The 19,118-nt window shown below is 35.2% G+C and overlaps 1 protein-coding gene across 1 annotated transcript; it reads left to right on the top strand.

Annotated features, from left to right (window-relative positions):
• Positions 1-6,979: 6,979 nt before the first annotated feature.
• On the top strand, positions 6,980-18,099 carry Mocs2 (molybdenum cofactor synthesis 2). Its single transcript, XM_034636846.2, is given in 5 exon segments — positions 6,980-7,077; positions 10,135-10,262; positions 10,874-11,024; positions 11,875-11,998; positions 14,194-18,099. Coding segments are annotated over 5 exon segments (570 nt in total). The 3' UTR covers positions 14,263-18,099.
• The last annotated feature ends 1,019 nt before the right edge of the window (positions 18,100-19,118 follow it).

Genomic DNA, 19,118 nt, shown 5'->3' on the forward strand with positions numbered 1-19,118 from the left:
GGAGAAATGTAAATCAAAACTACTCTTAAGATGTCATCTCACTCCTGTCAGAATGGTAGCTATTATGAAGACAAACAACAATAAGTGTAGGCAAGGATGTGGGGAAAAAGGTACACTCATATATTGCTGGTGGGACTGCAAGTTGGTGTACCCAATATGGAAAGCAGTATGGAGAGTCCTTGGAAAACTGGGAATGGAACCACCATTTGAACCAGCTATCCCTCCCCTCGGTCTATATCCAAAGGACTTAAAAACAGTATACTGCAGGGACACAGCCAAATCAATGTTTATAGCAGCACAATTCACAATAGCTAAACTGTGGAACCAAACTAGATACCCTTCAGTAGATAACTGAATAAAAAAAAAGTGGCATATGTACACAATGTAATATTACTCAGCAAAAAAGATAATAAAATCATGACATTTACAGGTAAATGGAGGGAGTTGGAGAAGATAATGCTAAGCGAAGTTAGCCAATCCCAAAATAACAAATGCTGAATGTGTCCTCTGATATAAGGTGACTGACTTATAGTGGGTAGGAAGGGGAGTATGGAAGGAATAGACAAATTAGATAGGGCAGAGGGAAGGGAGGGAATGGGAGGGGGCAAGGGGTTAGCAATGATGGTGGAATGTGATGGACATCATTATCCAAAGTACACATATGAAGACAGGAATTGGTGTGAACATACTTTATATACAACCAGAGGTATGAAAAATTGTGTTCTATATATGTAATATGAATTGTAATGCATTCTGCTGACATTTATTTTAAAAAATCAATAAAAACCTACACACACACCAGCCTACTATAAAGTTTATTAGAATTGCTTGAATGTGTTATTATAATACTAGATCTTTAATCACTAAACATGATAAATATATTCATTATTTGGTTGTTTTTCAATATAGTCTAAGTATTTTATTATTTTATTATTTAGCTATAAAAAAACAAACATCACTTTTATTTTTTTATTCCAGATATATGTTTTTAGTTTTGTTATAATTGCTTCATTATGATACTCATTATATAAATGGAACTGATTTGTTGGTATTTTTTTTTCTCAAAAAGGGTTGCTAAATTCTCTGGTAATTTTTATAATTTATTTATATATTCTATATGTAAAAATAAAGTGTTTTTAATTTTTTCAGTTATTACCTATTTTATTTCTTGTTCTTATTATTCTAACAATGTCTTCAAAATATAATTTTGAAAGAAGTAGTTACAGTCATCTGTTTTATTCCTGATATTAAGGGGACATTTTTCCAAAGTTCTGATGTTTGTTGTAAGATTTTGTAGTCCTTACTACAGTAAGGTAATTCTATACTCTTAATGTAGACAGATGTTTTATCATGAATAAATTTTGAATTTTATCAAATAAAAAAGAGAACTGATTCATATACTATATAATGAACAAAAGACATAAACAGGAACTTCACAGAGAAATACAAGGGCCAATAAAAAACATGAAAAGATTCTCCTAATAAGCAGAAAATACAAACAAAATAGGACAATATTATCAACATATTAGTCAAGGATTTTCTTCTTTTTCTGGGTTATTTACTTGAATTTATAAAAAACAAAGTAACTGAAGGGAAGCTGGGGAATGGAATTAGAAATCATCAGATTAGTATTTGTTCTTGATTTTAAAAAGATCCTTCTAAAACAAAGAAACCAGATTATGGAAAATATTGAGAAACATGAATTAATTCTTTGCAAGTATATGATCCAATTTTGGGCAATTCCCATATATATTTTAAATAATAAATGATATTATTCTGATAGCATTTACTTTTTCTTCCATAAACATAATCCCACAATTGATTTCTTATATTTGAATGGATTAAAATCTCAATGTGCTTTCTAATCTTACCATTAATGTCTTTATTCCTGAAGTTCTTGTTTTTACAACTGTCTTGACTGAATAAACTTTTTGCTTAAGAGGAATGTTTATCTGTTTCTTTGCTTTCTAGGAATATCAGTCTCTGGCCTTTATAAACACCAATTTGTGTCTATGTTTTTGTACTCGGCTTTTTTTTTTTTTTTTGCTATTGCACAACACTATTTTATGTCATTGGATGTCATTGGTTTAATTAATGAATTTGTAATTAAAATGGTCTAAGATCACTGTCATCTTGTTGTGGGGCAGGTCACTCAGAAAACACACCAAGTCCCAGTTTTGTCCAAATTGAAGACACTTTATTTAGCCAGCAAGCTGGTGATTGCTCCCTGCAGGACCCATAACTGTCTCTGCAAGGAACAGCCCCAAGCCTGAGCATTTTAGGATATTCAAAGACAAAAACTACATCAGGATTGATGTAGCTGTAAGCAAGCAGGTACAGAAGCTGAATTGGGCGATTAGCGAGACAATGCGATGGGTACACTGGTATTTCCCACAGGACTTTCCAGGTTGGCACAGTAGCAAACAAGCAGAAGGGAAATGGGTCAAAATGACCATAGTTGAGTACAAGTTAGAGAATGGTTACTAACATCTAGACAATCAATCTCTGACAAGCTATATCACCCATGAAAAATGGAAACCAAAGAGAACAATTTTACATTTTATAAGAATTGCTATTTTGTGTTGCCAAGTATGTTATGCTAGGTAACTATTAATGGGTGCAGAAGTGGGGCTTTCCCATGGGAGAAGCATTTCTTACATGATATGAAGTTTCACGGTAAAATGGAGTCTGTTTGGTTATTGCCCATACAGTCTGGCCCCTAACAATCTTTCCCTTGTTTTTCGGTATGGATGTGGATGTAATTCTACATCCTTGGTGTTTATCAATTTTACCCGGAAAATAAAAGTATGTATGTGAGTTTGTGTTTGTGTGTGTGTGTGTGTATGTGTATATGTCAGTGCTTGCCAATTTTTCATGCAATGGTATCACCAGTCTCACTTCCCACCATCTCCTTTCTTGCCCAGGGTACACCTGAGTTGCAAACTGTTTTTCCTTCTTCGAACTCATAATGCTGCTTTATATGCGTGGCACAGGTAAGCGAAGTGACCTCACTCTCATCCTGACAGGGTCATTTGCTTGTACAATTCTAGTAGATTTGGCACAAACATCTCGGTGAGACTTAGCACAGTCGTGGTGCAGCAGAGCAGACGCTGTACTAGCTCGGACACCTGCAATAACCCAGCAGAGTTCAGGTTCACCTTAGGCTTCGCTTTGACATCTTAATACCGCTATTCAGTTTATGATCAATGTTTCTTACAAATTTAGTGTATTACCTTATCAGAGCATTCGAACCGTATCAGATTGGTAGTTACTGCTCATCAGCCTCTCAGTAATTTATCCTCATGTTATTCATTCCCAACTTCATTCCCACAAGGACTCTGCTTTAAATTGCTTACAGTTAGGTGATGTAAGTGTCCCTCCCCTTGCAGCTTACAGTCCTTGACGGAAAGTCTTAAATATTAACGATAACTCCGTATACCAAGTATAATACTAGGCAAGATGTTACATTTCCTGGGACTGGTCTGGGTCACCTGGGAAGCTAATGAGCAGTAACTACCAATCTGATACGGTTCGAAGGCTCTGATAAGGTAATACTCTGAGTTTGTAAGAAACACTGATCATAAACTGAATAGCGGTATGAAAACTAAAAAAAAAAAAAAAAATAGAATATGTAACTTCCAAAAAAGAGGATGGAGAAAAAGAATTTGAAAAATACTCAACTTCAATAGAAAATGAAAAGATGTTTAAAACAAAGTATGGTAAATAGATAAGAAAAACAATGTGGTATAAATACAGCTGAACAAATTCACAATAAATGTAAATGGATCAAACTCTCCAGTTAAAGACCACTATTTCCAGATTGGATTTTTTTATTTCAGCCATATGTAAATATATTAAATCTACATAATAAACATTAATACATCTTACAGTATTTGATGAGAAAAACAAACTGAAAAAAAAGAATAGAGTATAATCCAATTGTGTATTATTTAAAATACTCTAAATAACACCACAGATTGTTTATAGCTATTAACATATGAAACAAAAGTGCAAAACCCTATAAAGTATTAAATATCATTTTGAGACATGGTAATTTCTGAGGATGAAAGGAGGGGAGTTGATAGGGGGAGGAACACATGTGAACTTCATCTGTAAATGTAAAGTTGCATTTCCTTAAATAAAACTAAAGCAATATGTACCAAAAAAAAAAAAAAAAAGATGTCAAAGAGAAACCTGAACTCTGCTGGGTTATGGCAAGTGTCCGGGCGAGTACAGCGTCTGCTCTGCTGCTCCACGACCTCTCTCCGGAGAGAAGGTCACGTAGGGACACCTCTTTTACCACATCCACACTTTGTCTTCGCGGGAGGAAACTAAACTTTTTGCGGAGCAGTCCGCAGTAGGAACAGGGGTCCCGGGCTGCGGAACAACGGGGCGGAGCTAGTCGTGCGCATGCTCTTTGCGGGACGCCATCCGGTTGCGCCTGCGCCGTGAGTCGGTCCGGCTCCGCCTTAGCGGGTCTAATTCGAGCAAGGTGTCCTTGCCGGGATGGTGCCGCGATGCCAGGTAAGGGGGGAGAGTGGGCGAACGAACTTGCCAGGGTGCCTGCTCCCCTGGACCTGTCTGCCCCACCTCTCCCGCCACAGACCCAGCCTGGATCAGGATGACCTTTTTCCATTCCTCGCTCCTCACGGACGCCCATCCTGGCCTGCGCCTTGGGTCCAGGGCCGCTACCGCCAAGGTGGTCTTTTTCTTTGAGGGCTTTGCTCCTGCCACCCCAACAAAAGTCAAGTCCACTTCACGAACTGTTGGTACACAGATCAGGGCGTTCAGAACCCGTTCGTTTCTGAAGGCGCGTGAACTTTTTTTTTTTTTACAGCTCTCTTTCTCAGAGTATTAGTTTGACCAAGATACCTCTTTAATTTTTAAAAATGCACTTAATTAAGAATTCTTGGGAAGAATTGCGCCTCACTGATGGATTTACAATCCCTAGATTGTTGGCAAAACCTGTCAATATTTCATAGAGAATAATCAGTGCTGAGTGACAGGTGGCTATACTTGGTCAGATCCCTTAGTAACGGGCCTATTGCACAGGTTTCTCTTAGGAAATACCAGTTTATCTGGTATTTCAAACCTGCTTGCTTTATGTAAATGTCAGGATTTGTATGTTGCATAACTTGATCTTCCGTGATGGCTGGATCGATGTAATGTAGAATGGAATCAAAGGTCATTTGGCAACCTTGAAAACAAGCCATTTGTTGATTCAGTCATTTGTGTAATTCATCTCTTGACTCACACATTTGTTCAGTTTGAAAAAAAAAATGATATTCTTTTATGTCAACTGAATATGGGCTTAATGGAAATCAAAACCAAAAACCATCCATTACTGAGTTGTGTTTAAAACATAAAAATTTTCCAAAATTTGAGCTTGTGGAGATGCTGCTTTTTATGGGTTTTCAAATTTTATCTAACATAAAATTTTTTTTTTTAATAATACATTTGGAAAAGGAGAAAACATCAGTATGAACAGTCAGAAAAGGACTATGAATTATTATTAAAATCATTTTCTTTCCTTTCAGGTTGAAATATTATATTTTGCAAAAAGTGCTGAAATAACAGGAGTTCGTTCAGAGACAATTTCTGTGCCGCAAGAAATAAAAGCATTGCAACTGTGGCATGAAATAGAAACTCGGCATCCTGGGTAATTAAAAATTTGTAGAATGCATGTGATTAATACTTTTTAATATTGTAAAATGTAAATATTTCATAGAAGTATTATGTAAATAAAATATAAATGATAAAAGTAAAAATGGTTAATTTTGATTTCCATGTGCAATATCAAAAGGGATTTTTAGTTATATTTTTCTGGATCTACTCCTGAAAACTTAAACTTAAACTCTAGTATTTAGAAATGCACCATTCTTTAAGGAAAGTTAAAGATAATTTATTAAAAAGTCACAGTAAACTGGGATACTTCCAGACAGATATGGTTATATAATCTATAATTATTTTCATAATCTACAATTGTAATAATAAAAAATTTAGTAATCTATAATTTTATTGCAATTATAGATTCTGCATTTTTATAACACTAAATGAAAATTTTATTGTTTAAAAACATGCTGTAATCTTTTTTGTCCTTTTCTCTCTTTAGAATACTCAAATTAGAAATTTCTAAGATTAAAAGAAAAATGAGTTACCACAAACTCTAAATGCTACTGGAATTGAGTTTTGCAATATTTGATTTGTTTTCCCGTATTCTTGAAAACCAGTAATTTTATTGCTGTCATTATTACCTCAAATCACTTTTGGAACAAAAAAAAATGAAAGTGACTTATTTGAGGATGTTCCGGAAATAGTAGTAGTGCCACTGAAGTCTATATAGACTTGGAAGTCCTAGGGCTATGTTAAAAAAAGACTTCTGAGGTCTGTGGGTGTAGCTCATCAAGCTTGATGAGGCTCTGGGTCTGATCGCCAGTAATAAAAACAGTATACACAAAGACTGGACATTGTGTGTTCAAAAGGAAACCTCCCTTTCTTGATTTCCTAAATTGCCCTTCATTCAGTGAAATCAGTAAGTAGCCTCTATACTATTTTACCTTTAACCTGCTTGTGGGCAGAAACTTGATCTTATAGGAAACGTCCTAGTTCTACTTAGTATACTTAGACCAAAGACCAATGGAAAGCCCATGTTCTGATTAGAAAATTTTTGGTTTGAATGTTGCCACTAGTGTAGTTTTTGTTTGTTTACAGCATTCATTAAAGAGTTGTTAGCATTTTAATGTGTTCTTTGCAAGGAATAAGTGTGTTCTTCAGTGGTTAGATCCTTTCTCCAAATGGAGTATGACTTAATTAGTAACTTTGCAGGTGATATTTCATATAGTAATATTTATGCAATGTCTTTAATAATACAGCTGAAGAGATTTGATGCCTATCACACCTTGATTCTTCTCACCAGACTTTTTCTCCCCCAGATTGGCTGATGTTAGAAATCAAGTGATATTCGCAGTTCGTCAAGAATATGTAGAGCTGGGAGACCAGCTCCTCCTCCTTCACCCAGGAGACGAAATTGCCATTATCCCCCCCATTAGTGGAGGGTAGTGCTTTTGAACTATCTAGGTATGTGAGATTTGTTTTTCTTAATGAGTCTTCTGGGGAAGGGTCGAACAGATGATAACTTGTATGTGGTTTGTTGTTACAGTATATTCTTTGTAATTGCACCAGTTCATTTTTTTCTTTTTTCCTGTATTGGGGATTGAACCCAAGGACACTCAACCACTGAGCCGTGTCTTCAGCCCTTTTTATTTTTTTTAATTTGAGACAGGGTTACCCTAAATTGCTAGGGACTTGCTAAGTTGCTGAGGCTGGCTTTGAACTTGTGATCCTCCTGCCTTAGACTTCCAAGCTGCTGGGATTACTGGCATGCGCCATCATGCCTGGCTTGTACCAATTCTTTGTTGATACTGTTGCTCTTTCTTGATACAATTTTAAATACCTCCCTACCATCCTTGCATCAACTCTATTTTAAGCAGTTTACATGTGATCATTATATTCATTTAACATATTTTATTGAGATATTTTGTGTGTTGGGCACAGTGCTAGACTGAAGTATTGATATACATATTTTACTGGTGGAAAAACTGAAATTCAGAGAAGTTACAAAAAATTTGCCTTTGGTCACATATCTAATAAGTGGCAGAGCCAAATTGGAATTCATATTATTGAACTCTGTACTTTTTTTTAACAAATGTACTTAATAATACTAGATAATAGCTTTTGTGGGGTGCAGAGAAATGTAGAAAAATTACACAGCTAGAAGATCAAAAGATCACTGTGCCTGAAAAGAAAACTTACCATTGTGGAAGTATAAAGGAATAGTTCTGTTGTTATAGCTGTGTTATAGGTGTATCCATTGACATCTGCTAAATCTTAGTCTTTCCAAGTAACTTAATCCATATTGGAGTAGGTCGAAGTGTAAGAACATTCTTCAATATAGTGTGAGATATCATGCTTTTCTTATGTATAAAGAGACAGAATGAAGCTTACTTTATTGCCAACTGAATAATAAAATGATGTAGAAATCAATCATTCCTGATTAAAAACTCTTTGGAAAGAAAAAAAGATGTAACTTTGATAGGGATTTTATCCAAAATCAATAGTAAACATCATACTCAATGACAAACCTTGGTTCCATTAGAGAAAGGAGCAAGCCAAGAACTCCTATTTAATTTTTTGCCCACTTTTCCCAACTTTCTCAGAGGGCAGTGCCACAAAAAATTGCAGAATTAGTCTGTACAGTGGATTGCCCAGCATGGCTACATTTAGGAACCTTTCTCATACCTATCATCTGGAAATTCTTTGTTAGATATGCATCTCAGTTTTATATGCACACTGTAATTACCTTATCACCATTGTGATTTTAGAAGATTCTAAAATGCTGGTTTTCAGAGCTTGGAATTTATTCAGAAGACAATAGACTGCCATGAAAGGTGTGTGTGTGTATGTGTGTTTGTGTGTGTGTAATGACTGTGGCTGTTCTTTGGAAAGATTAGAAAGATTACTCAACAGCATTGCATATTATGTGGATACTTTTGTCAGGATTTATGTTATGAAATTTTAGAATCTGCTAGTTAGGTTTTAGTAGTCTTGTACAGTAAAAAGTTTTTGAGAGTGTACTATGATTTGGAGCACAGATACCCCATTTTGGTTACCCGTTTAAAAGCAAGAAGAACAGGTATAAGAAGCTTCTGTGGCACATACAGCATTTGAAATGCCCTGGAAACTAGTGGCATATATGAGTAATTGTACTTTTCAGGAGTTAGAAGGAGATAAGGTAATATAAATTAGATTTACTAAGAGTTCTTTGTTAGAATTTCAGCACCTTGAAGAGTCCATAATTTCTCTAAGCCTCCTTTCATTTTTCAATTAAGGTGAAATCTCCAGGATTTGTAATCATACTTCTCAGGGTCTGGAAGGTCCTACCTCCCTGTCCGGCCTCAGGTCTTCCTCTCTCCTTTGCTCACTGTGCTTAGGTCTCCTGGAGGTTCTGAATGTGTCAAACTCTTTCTTGTTCCAGAACCTTCACATTTGCTAGTCCCGTCTCTTTATTTGGGGATCTATCCCATTTCATCACATGGCTGCCTTCTTGTCTTTTAGGTCTCCCTTTGAAATCTTCCCTCTTGAGGGAGACCTTTGGGATCCCTTTTCTCTAATAGCCCCCACACTTTGTCTCAGAACCTGTTTATTTCCGTAAGTTATCCCCATTTATGATTCTTCTTTATTACTTTGTTTCTTCCCTTGGGATACAACATCTTGATGACAGAAGCCTATGATTTTTTTTTGGGGGGGGGGGGTACTGGGGATTAAACTCAGGGGCATTCAAGTACTGAGCCACATCTCCAGCCCTATTTTGTATTTTATTTAGAGATGGGGTCTCATGGAGTTGCTTAACATCTTGCCAGTTGCTGAGGCTGGCTTTGAACTTGTGATCCTCCTGCCTGAACCTGCTGAGTTACTGGGATTACAGGCATGCGCTAGCACACCCAGCTGGGCCTGTGATCCCCCAACCCCTGGGTCTGTAACTAATGTCACAGTCTCTGACACTGTGTATGTAATACTGTTTGATGAATTAAATGCAAAATACATGCAAAAGCCTTTGTACAACACCTGGGTAAAAGGTGTACAGTTTATTCTCTATTTCTTCTATTACTTAACTGGGGTCATACCTCAGTGTGAAAGCAACATAGTTCCTGTGGAAGTCACTGTCACTTTTGCTTTCCCTGTCTTCTTTTTGGATAAAGGAAAAGGCAGTCTGGGTGTGGTGCTTGGTTACATAGTGATTAGAGGTGAATTGAATGAAGGCAAAGGTGGTAATATTTCAACTATACCATGATGGAAGATACAGGTAGCAATTGCAGAGTTGCAATAAATTGACAGAAGAGCTGTGTTACATTACAGTGACCATGCTAATATTGAATTACTTTTTACACATGCCCAATTCATTAGGGCTGTTTATGAATATAGCAGTTATACTAAAATTTTACATTTGCTTGTTTTTATTACCCAGATCAATCATGTCTCCTAACACATCTGATGTAGAGAAAATAAAAACAGTTCATAAGTTGAGGGTTTTGCTTCTAGTATTTGTACTAAAGTTTATTAATATCTTATTTCCAGAAAAGATATGGACAAAGTTGAAGAGACATCTAAAGATATAATAAAATTTACTGCTGAGAAACTTTCTGTGGATGATGTCTCCCAGTTAGTGACATCTCCTCTCTGTGGGGCAATATCCCTGTTTGTAGGTGAGTTGTATTTTAACAGTGTCTATTGACTGCACGTGGCAGTAGAAATCAGTTAGGGCTGTCCCTCTTCAGCATTAATAGTCAGAGGACTTTGAGCGATAAACCATGATTACCCATGAAAGTGGGTAGAAATTGTTTTAGTGTTCATTTTGTTTATTTTAATAACCTTCAGATTAACCTATATCAAAATACCAGGCATTAAAAGGGTATGATAGAAGTCATTGCTAGGAGAGAAAGTTGTATATTTTCCAAATGTTGAGTAAAACATATACTTGATTATAATTCTAAAAACAAAAATATTTTTTTTAAATGTCAAATGCTATTATTCATAAAAGTAATATAGCCTGTTTTGTCATGCAAATGTTTTCAATAAGCTTGCTTAATCAGTGTTCTCTTATTTCCTTAACATTTTTGGGATGATTATCTGTGATTTTCCTAATCAAGTTTTGTTCTTAGGAAATTTCAAAGCAATTTTCAGACAAAAATTTATGCTGTTTATTTACAATTTAAATATAATCCTTTTAACTCAACCATAATCCTTTTAAATTCTGTTAATGTGTTATTTCTATTGTCCGGGGAAAGCCTAATTGTTTCTTCTTTTTTTTTTCTAGGGACTACAAGAAATAACTTTGAAGGAAAAAAAGTCATTAGCTTAGAATATGAAGCATATCTACCAATGGCAGAAAATGAAATCAGAAAAATTTGTAGTGACATTAGGCAGAAATGGCCAGTCAAGCACATAGCAGTGTTCCATAGACTTGGGTATGATTTTCTTTACCAGTTTTGAAGTTGAGCATGATTGTTTTCCATATTTGTACGAATGCTGTTTCTGTAATCTTAGGAGTCCTATGTTACCATAAGAGGAAGGTTTGAATATTTTTCTGGAGGACAATGAAGATAGTTCCCAGTACCTTAAAGGCTACTTGTTGGGTTGTAATTTTGGAGAGCCCTTACTGTCTCTTTTGCTGTAACAAAGTGCAAATGTGCCAAGATTTTCAGACCCTGGGGCTAAGAGCCTATGTTAAAGTCCTTGAGGTCTTTTGAGAGTTGTCTTATGGTCTGCACTCTGTTTACATAAGAATCTGTTATAGATCTGAATCATTGAAGTAATTTGCCTTTTTATAAAACTAAAAAGATTAGAGTGCAAAACTTTAAAAAGAATCAGCAGTTAAGCCTATATCTGTTATGTTAGTTGTTATTTTGTTGTTAATTATACTTTTGTTAATAACCAGTATTTTTATTAATAACAAGCATGATCAGTCCTATTCCTTAATATCGTTTGCTATTTATTATTTAAATAATAAAGCAACTTTGTAGCTTTAGGAGTTACCTGGCAGTGTGCTTTGTTAGAATCAGATATTTACTGGGTCAACAAAAGGACTCTTTTTTTTTCTTAGTCCCTAACAAAGGGGATTTGTGGATAGTTGCTAACAAATTGGCCACAAGATCAGCCTCAGCATCCCCTCTGCTGAACGCAACTGGAATGAATTACTGTTTTCTAATTAAATTGGATGTTTTAAATAGAACTACCATATGTTCTAATGTATAACTGGATTTTTTCCTACATGCATATTAGGAGGTGATGGTAATTTTTTTCATCATCTTTTTTAAGTTTGGTTCCAGTGTCTGAAGCAAGCATAATTATTGCTGTGTCCTCAGCCCACAGGGCTGCATCCCTTGAAGCTGTCACCTATGCCATTGACACTTTAAAAGCCAGGGTGCCCATATGGAAAAAGGTAGGTTAAGAAGTTGCCTCATTTTGCCATGTGGATATTATTTTTCTTAGGAATTCTTTGATAAAGCATGGGGAATAGGAAAACATACACAATTTGTACTTATGCACTTTCCTTAATAATTGAATCTTGTTTTCTTTATATGTAAAACAGAACATTTATGTAATATCTCCCTTCCAAGTTTGTTAAGCTTGACAAACACAGGCCCCAAAGAATGCATGGCACAAAGCAGGCCCAGCAAGCAGAAGCAGTTAGAATTTGTAGACGGCAGCGTTCTCTGAGATTCAGCAGTGTTCTCTGGGATTCATGGGTGAAGTATTCCCTTGGAAGAATCCCCTTCAATTAGAGGGTCTTTCTTTTGCAGAGTTGTACATGGTCTCTGACTACTTAGGCAATGGCTAAAATAGAAATTCCTCAGGGCAAAAGAGCTTTTTCTAAAGCTTCTTCTTTATATGAAAGAAATAAATAAAAGGGTTAGATATTGCTGTCTCTGAGAAATGCATAGTGAGTGAATTTAAAAGCATAAATAGAAAATCATAGCTTATTTTTTGTCAATAAGTCAAGCACAAGCATTTCTCTATTTAAATAGAGTATTCTAAACTCCTCTAATTTCTCCCCTGGTTTAGGAGCATTAACAGTGGCATTGTTCTGTATTTATAAACATGTGTAATTATACTTCTAACCACAGAGTTGCCCATAGCAGTATGGCTATTGGCAAAGCTGAGGAATTAATGAGCAGCTCAGGGGATCAGAAGAGCAGAGGAGAGGAGAGGGCCAAGGCTTTAAAGGGTGAGTCTTCTGTCCTTTTAGGAGCTTCTGGCCTCAGTCAGTAGGAAAGATGAGCAAGTTGGACTCTGAGCCAGGGCCTAAGGAGTTTCATATCCTAATTTTCTGAATAAAATCTGAAATGTATTATTAGGTTTCCGATTTTAGGAAATAATTGGGGATTAGAGGATAGGATATATGAAAGGAAGCTTAGTAAAGCCCAGATGTATTGTTGCTTTGCTATGAACAAGGCAATCATAGGCTTTTTACAGAGCCTAAGGCAGGCCCTGGAAGAAGGAGAGGTAGGAAAGGCATTTCAAAATGAGCTTCCAGCCTAGGCAGCAGGGATGGCTTTCTTTACCAAGGATAAAGGAGTTCACAGTGAGCCAACAGAAAGTAGAAGAGGGGGTAGCCCCAGGAAGTAAAGGCAAAGGGCAGGAGTTGAGACATACTGTCATTTTTAGGCTTTAAGGACCAGCTGGGTTTTCTATTTGATTTTCTCTCTCTGTAGAGGGTTGGGGGAATTGTGTGTATTCAGTGATTATGTCCATGAGAGTTAAGAGCTTACAGGGAATGATAAGCTCACCAAATGGAACCAACAGGATACCAGTGCCCAGTCTTCATTAGATGGAGCTGAGAGGCCATTCAGACCAAGAATGCAAAATGGCTGTTTTGAGGAAACTCAGCTCCAAAAGAATTCAGAAAAGCAATTCAGAAATTTATCAGAAAATTTAACAAAGAAATTGAAATAATGAAAACAATTTTGAAAAAAGAGAGAGATCCTGGAGCTGAAAACTACAGTGAATGAACTTAAAGTCAGTTGACTTTGGAATCCCCTCCATAGGGGTTCTGACTAGGGTGGGAAAAGAAAGCAGTGTGTTCTCTTCCCTCCTTCTACAGGGATCTGAAATCTAGTCTCAATCTAGCCTCTAGGCTTGGAGATCATCTGAGATATCAGAAAGTAGCCGGCAGGTAGACTCATACTGTACTGAGCCTTTCATACCAGAGTGCGTTAGCTGCTTTCACAACTAATGGAATATCCCATTTCCCTTTGGAAAAGTGTACTGCTTAGCAATGTAAGGTAGTAGGTGTGTTGGAAATAAAAAATGTTTAAAAGTAACAACTTTCTATCTTCCCTTGCATAAACTGATGTCTCTTGTCATGGCCTGAGTGGAATTAATTATTTATTTCCTCCTGTAGTTGTACTTTGTCTTGATAGAGCTTCTGGGCTCTCATTCGTGGGAGTTCTTAAGTGTAGGGAACATGTGTATTCACTTTTCTGTTCTCAGTGCCTTACATAAAAATGTTGATTGGATTGTTAAAAGTGGAGCAGGTTGAAATAGATATGTTATTCATTTGTCTAATTTATTCAAATATATTTTTATTTATTAAAATGATCTGTTTGGAGTACCTATTTTGGTTCTGTTTTTTAGGAACTATATGAAGAATCATCATCATCTTGGAAAAGAAACAAAGAATGCTTTTGGGCAACCAACAGTTAATCACTTAACGTTTTTTTGAGCACTGAATCCTACATTTAGTAAACTTCTATTGTTGATCACATTTTGATCTTTCTTCTCCACAGTTTACTGAAGTTTACTGAAGCACAGGTTATACCTGTGGGACAAATGGCAAAAAAGAAAGCAAAATACGTGGATATGTAGGATGAGGGATTACTTGGGGCTAGCAATAGGGAAGAACTGTGATAATTGAGAGATGGCTGTGGAGATATATCATATCCCTTCATGACTAATTTTCAATTGAAACTCAAATCTCATTGAAGTATGGCCCCCTCCTCACTACTTCCATGCCATTGCATTGATGGTGTTAATATCAGGGTGTATTTTGGAAATATTGGTCGAACTGGAAAGTCATTGTCAGTTTTGATATTGTATGTTATATATTTTCAGAACATACATATTTTAAAAAAATAAACCTAAATAAACCCATGATTTTCAAAAGTAAAAAAATAGTACTTTTTTGTTTTTAAAAATTAAATAATACCTAAAATATTTTATATTGCAAAGACTTTTAGTATTTTGGAATCTGTAATTATACCATAATATTCTGTCTTATTAGTTATTAATATTTATTAATATACAAGTCAATATAAAATTATTGAACCTAGCTACCCGCCTAACTAGCAACACCTCATTGGTTTGTGTTAATATGTTAGTTGATTTTTAAAATTTGACCCATAGCTATTTAAACAAATTATATTAAGGAAATTAATGTAAGAGAAATTATATGATTATTTATTAAAGCATTTTCAGGATAGTTTTCCTTCTTATACTAAAAAATGATCAAATTTTTGATTAGTCAACCTACATATGGTGTTTTGATAGATTTGAGTATAAATCCCATACAATTTTTTTTCTTAGAGAGAGAGAGAGAGAATTTTTTAATATTTGTTTTTTAGTTTTCGGTGGACACAACATCTTTTATTTTATTTTTATGTGGTGCTGAGGATCGAACCCAGTGCCCCGCACATGCCAGGCGAGTGCGCTACCACTTGAGCCACATCCCCAGCCCCCCATACAATTTTTTATGAAAGATTTTCCAGCTTTATTGAGCTATTACAGTTCTTAAAGTAATAAAATATTGGCCTACTTTGGGCAATGGGCATCATCATAAAATTAGCATTTGCCTAATAAGAACAAAAACTGTAGTTTCAGACAATTAGGTTAAAAGTTTTCCTACTTTCTGTGACAAAAAGAAAAACCTATCTGTTGAAAACAATTTTTACCTAAGAAACTCGTTTATTCAATAAATACATATTGAATATCTGTTCTGTGCCAGACATCCATCCTTGTCTTCCAAGAAATATCACAAGGAAGATTCTGCATGTACTCTCTGGCTGGGAACTATAAGATAGCCACATCCACTTTAGGAATCTCCTGTTATTTAGCTCCTATTCCTTGGCCTGTATGGAGAGAGCGTGCTAGAAGGACACTGGTAAGAAAGACAAATGTCCACCAATTCCTCACTGGTTAGGTTAGTCTTTCTGGTCTCAGTCTGACCCTTTCAGCTCAATGCCTTCCTCTCCTTTCTTAGAGTTGTCACCTGGCCCTGCTGGAGATCAGGGTTCAGGTATTGATTGAAGTCAGTTGCACTGTATCTGAAAGCATACTAAAGTTAGTGGGCCATTGTAGATATTTCTAGGATTTTATACCTATGTTGTTAACATAATGTTTATTATGTTTAATGTATAATGTTAATATGAGATATATGTAGAAGTGAAATATTTCACCTGGAGCATGCTGAATCTGAAACATTTTTTAAAGTTTTATTATGCATTATATTGGACCTAAGTAGAATCTTCATTAATCCTTACTTCCTTAGGAGTGGCTGAATTAATTGATAGTTGAGATATTAAGGGGCTGGTATCATTCTGACATGTAGCCTTTGCAACTTGACTACACAACTAATAGAAGAGTAACCTAAAACAAAATAAAACAAAAATTCAGCCTTTAAGTGGATTGCCTGCAAGATTTTCAAGGTCACCTTGAAGCTTTGACTAAGTGATTAGTAGGTGAATTCATTCAAGAAGTGGGAAATTCATATTTATGCTCCAAGTATTTTTAATGGAAAAGATTTCATCATATTTGAAAGGAACCGCTGATATTCAATGAGTGAAGTATTCTGTGGATATTTTTGTCTTTTGAATATGATGTTTAGAGTCCCAATATATTTCCAGTATTTTTTGAGAATTGGCGATTAAGAAGGCTGGCCTGCTGACAGTCCTGCTGCCATGCTTCCCTCCCTAAAGTAGATCTGTAAGGGCCTTCTCATAGTTAACCACATCCTCAGATGTCAGTCTTCACCATGGCCTGAAGTCCTGAGCAGTGGGGCCCTAGCCTGCCCCTCACCCCCCATCTTGCTCAAATCTTGTGGTGACTGGTTCTGGTAGAATATTTCTACCTTTGAGAAGCTTCACCTGTTCTTTCTAGATTACTCTTCCTACAGACATCCCCATGGTCAGCTTCCTCTCTTTATTTTAGTCTCTGATTAAATGTTACCTCCCACAGAGAGTTTTTCTGGCTGCCTCTTTAAAAACTGGAAAACTGGCCCCTACTCTGACTTTTATTTTGTTGTGGTACTTAGTGATGATACTTGATGTACTACGTCTGCCACTCAAATATTTGGTGAATGAATTACCAGTGTTATATATTCTGTCCCAAATTAAACATACCTGAAACATGTATAATTGTCGTATTTTAAAAATGTGAAAAAACATCTGTATAAATTACTGAGTGGGTAGATGAACTTGTCTCTTCCACTCCTTTTCCTACTTTCATACCATGACATCTAGAATATTAGGATCTCTTACAGCAGTGATGAACTTTGGCTGTAGTTAGGCGTATCATCCAGCAGAGGGTGATAGAGTCAGAGCTATTGTAAGAACAAATTTGAATCTTCAGTTTTATTTTGCATGAAAAAGTTCAGTTTAGTGGCCATTTACCTTAATGTAAGGTGGGAGTTGTCCTTCAGTGAAAATAGGCCCTATTTTGTGTAAGATGATGTCCAATCTTTCATTAATATTTTACTTTAAAATTAAAGAGTTATGGTAGGATGAGAGAAGAATTTTTTTAAAATGCTGTTTGTAGTTTTTAACAGGTAATATACAATAAGTAAAAGGAATTACCCTTAAAAATGAGTATATATGAGATTATTTTCCAGTGAAATCATAGGACAAAATGGTAGCTTTAATACAGATCTTTGCTAACTTGCTGTGTTAAAAACTACTAATGCTCTTTTTTTTCTAACATTGTATTTAATGTGGGATAGATGCCACATGTGTCGATAGTTGTTCTGCAGTAAGTTGTCCATAGCTGTTTCCTTACCATGAGATGATCATAGAGGCATGTAACAGCATATCTGACAGGAACAGGAGACTTCTGTGCACTGATATAAATGGCAGCACAAATGGATGTTCTACCCAAACTTTGTACTAGTGCACCATTTTATGCAATGATGGCAGTCTGTTAGACTAATGCATATCTTTTTTTAATGCTTCAGCATATTTAATTTTTATAATAAAAATACTTAACCCCTCCTGGTTACTCCAGAGTTTTTTTTTTTTTCCTTTTTAATTATACTTATGACTCTGCTTTTGGATGTTGCAGCAGTTTGGCTGGGTTTTTTTTCTTATAAGACTAGACACCTGTGGCTACTAATATTCTTAGTCTTTTTAAATTGAACCTTTAATGTGTTCTGAGGCAAAGTGAGTCCATAAGACAAATACTGTGAAATGCATAATGTGTAAAACACCAAAACAAAATAGCTTTATATTCAAAACAACTTTAATAAATGATATTCTATAATGTGGTATGAAAAAAGTGGTTTTCTGTTCTGTTCTCATGCTTTGATATGAGAAAAGCCATTAGTTTTTGTTGATTACCATTCTGATTAAATCAAATGAATTGTGCAACTTGATGTACAAAATGTATACATTCATTTTTATAGTTTTGGTGGAGAGGAAAAAGGCAAAACATTTTAATTATAAAAAGCAAACATTTATATAAAGGAACTAAGACAACTTCTTTTTTAAAAAATATACAGTTTCAACATAGTCGTGCAATATATACATTTATATTTTGACTTCATCTGCCAAAATGAATCAAGTACATATGATACTTTTTATATTTACATAATGGCTACATTTTTATTTAAAATTCAAAGAAGTAATTAACATTTTTATTTATTTCAAACTTTACCCCCATTCTTATCTTTCACCTCTAGATGTTTTAATTTTTCAAATTGATTAAAGTGAATAGTCCTGAATGTATTATATTGGGTATAATACTATAATTGTTTATACAAATTTAAATATTAAGGAGGAATCAGAAAGCTCAGTTTAAGTAATCTATAATCACTTGTGTAATTATAATAAATTTCTTTGTTTTATTTACTTTTCACAGTTAATAGATATCTTTCACTATTTTTATAAAAATAACACTTCTAGCTGGAAAGATTTCTGTCCAGTTAGGAGTTCTCAGTTTACAGCTAAAATGAGTAAAGTACATTTTAAATCTCAATGAAGTTTCTTCCTTAAGTTATTTTTCTATGTTACTGTTTTATAAAGCTTATGTGGCAGCCAAGCATGAAACTCTAGTTTTCATGACACTCTATATACCTGTCTATGTACCATTTATGAAATGGAAATTTTAACAGGATATCTTTTAAGCCTATACGTACTTTTAAAGCAAAAGTGTGGTTGAATGGAACACACAACTTCTGTTTTTCTCCCTTAATTTCTTGGATGTATACTCAGTTTGTTTAGAAGTGCTTGAGAAATTCACTCCTCCTGGGAGTCATTTGGCAATGTCTGGAGACATTTTATGATTGTCATAGCTGT

This window comes from Marmota flaviventris, chromosome 5 (assembly GCF_047511675.1).
Source record: "Marmota flaviventris isolate mMarFla1 chromosome 5, mMarFla1.hap1, whole genome shotgun sequence".
In the NCBI taxonomy this organism is placed as follows: domain Eukaryota; kingdom Metazoa; phylum Chordata; class Mammalia; order Rodentia; family Sciuridae; genus Marmota; species Marmota flaviventris.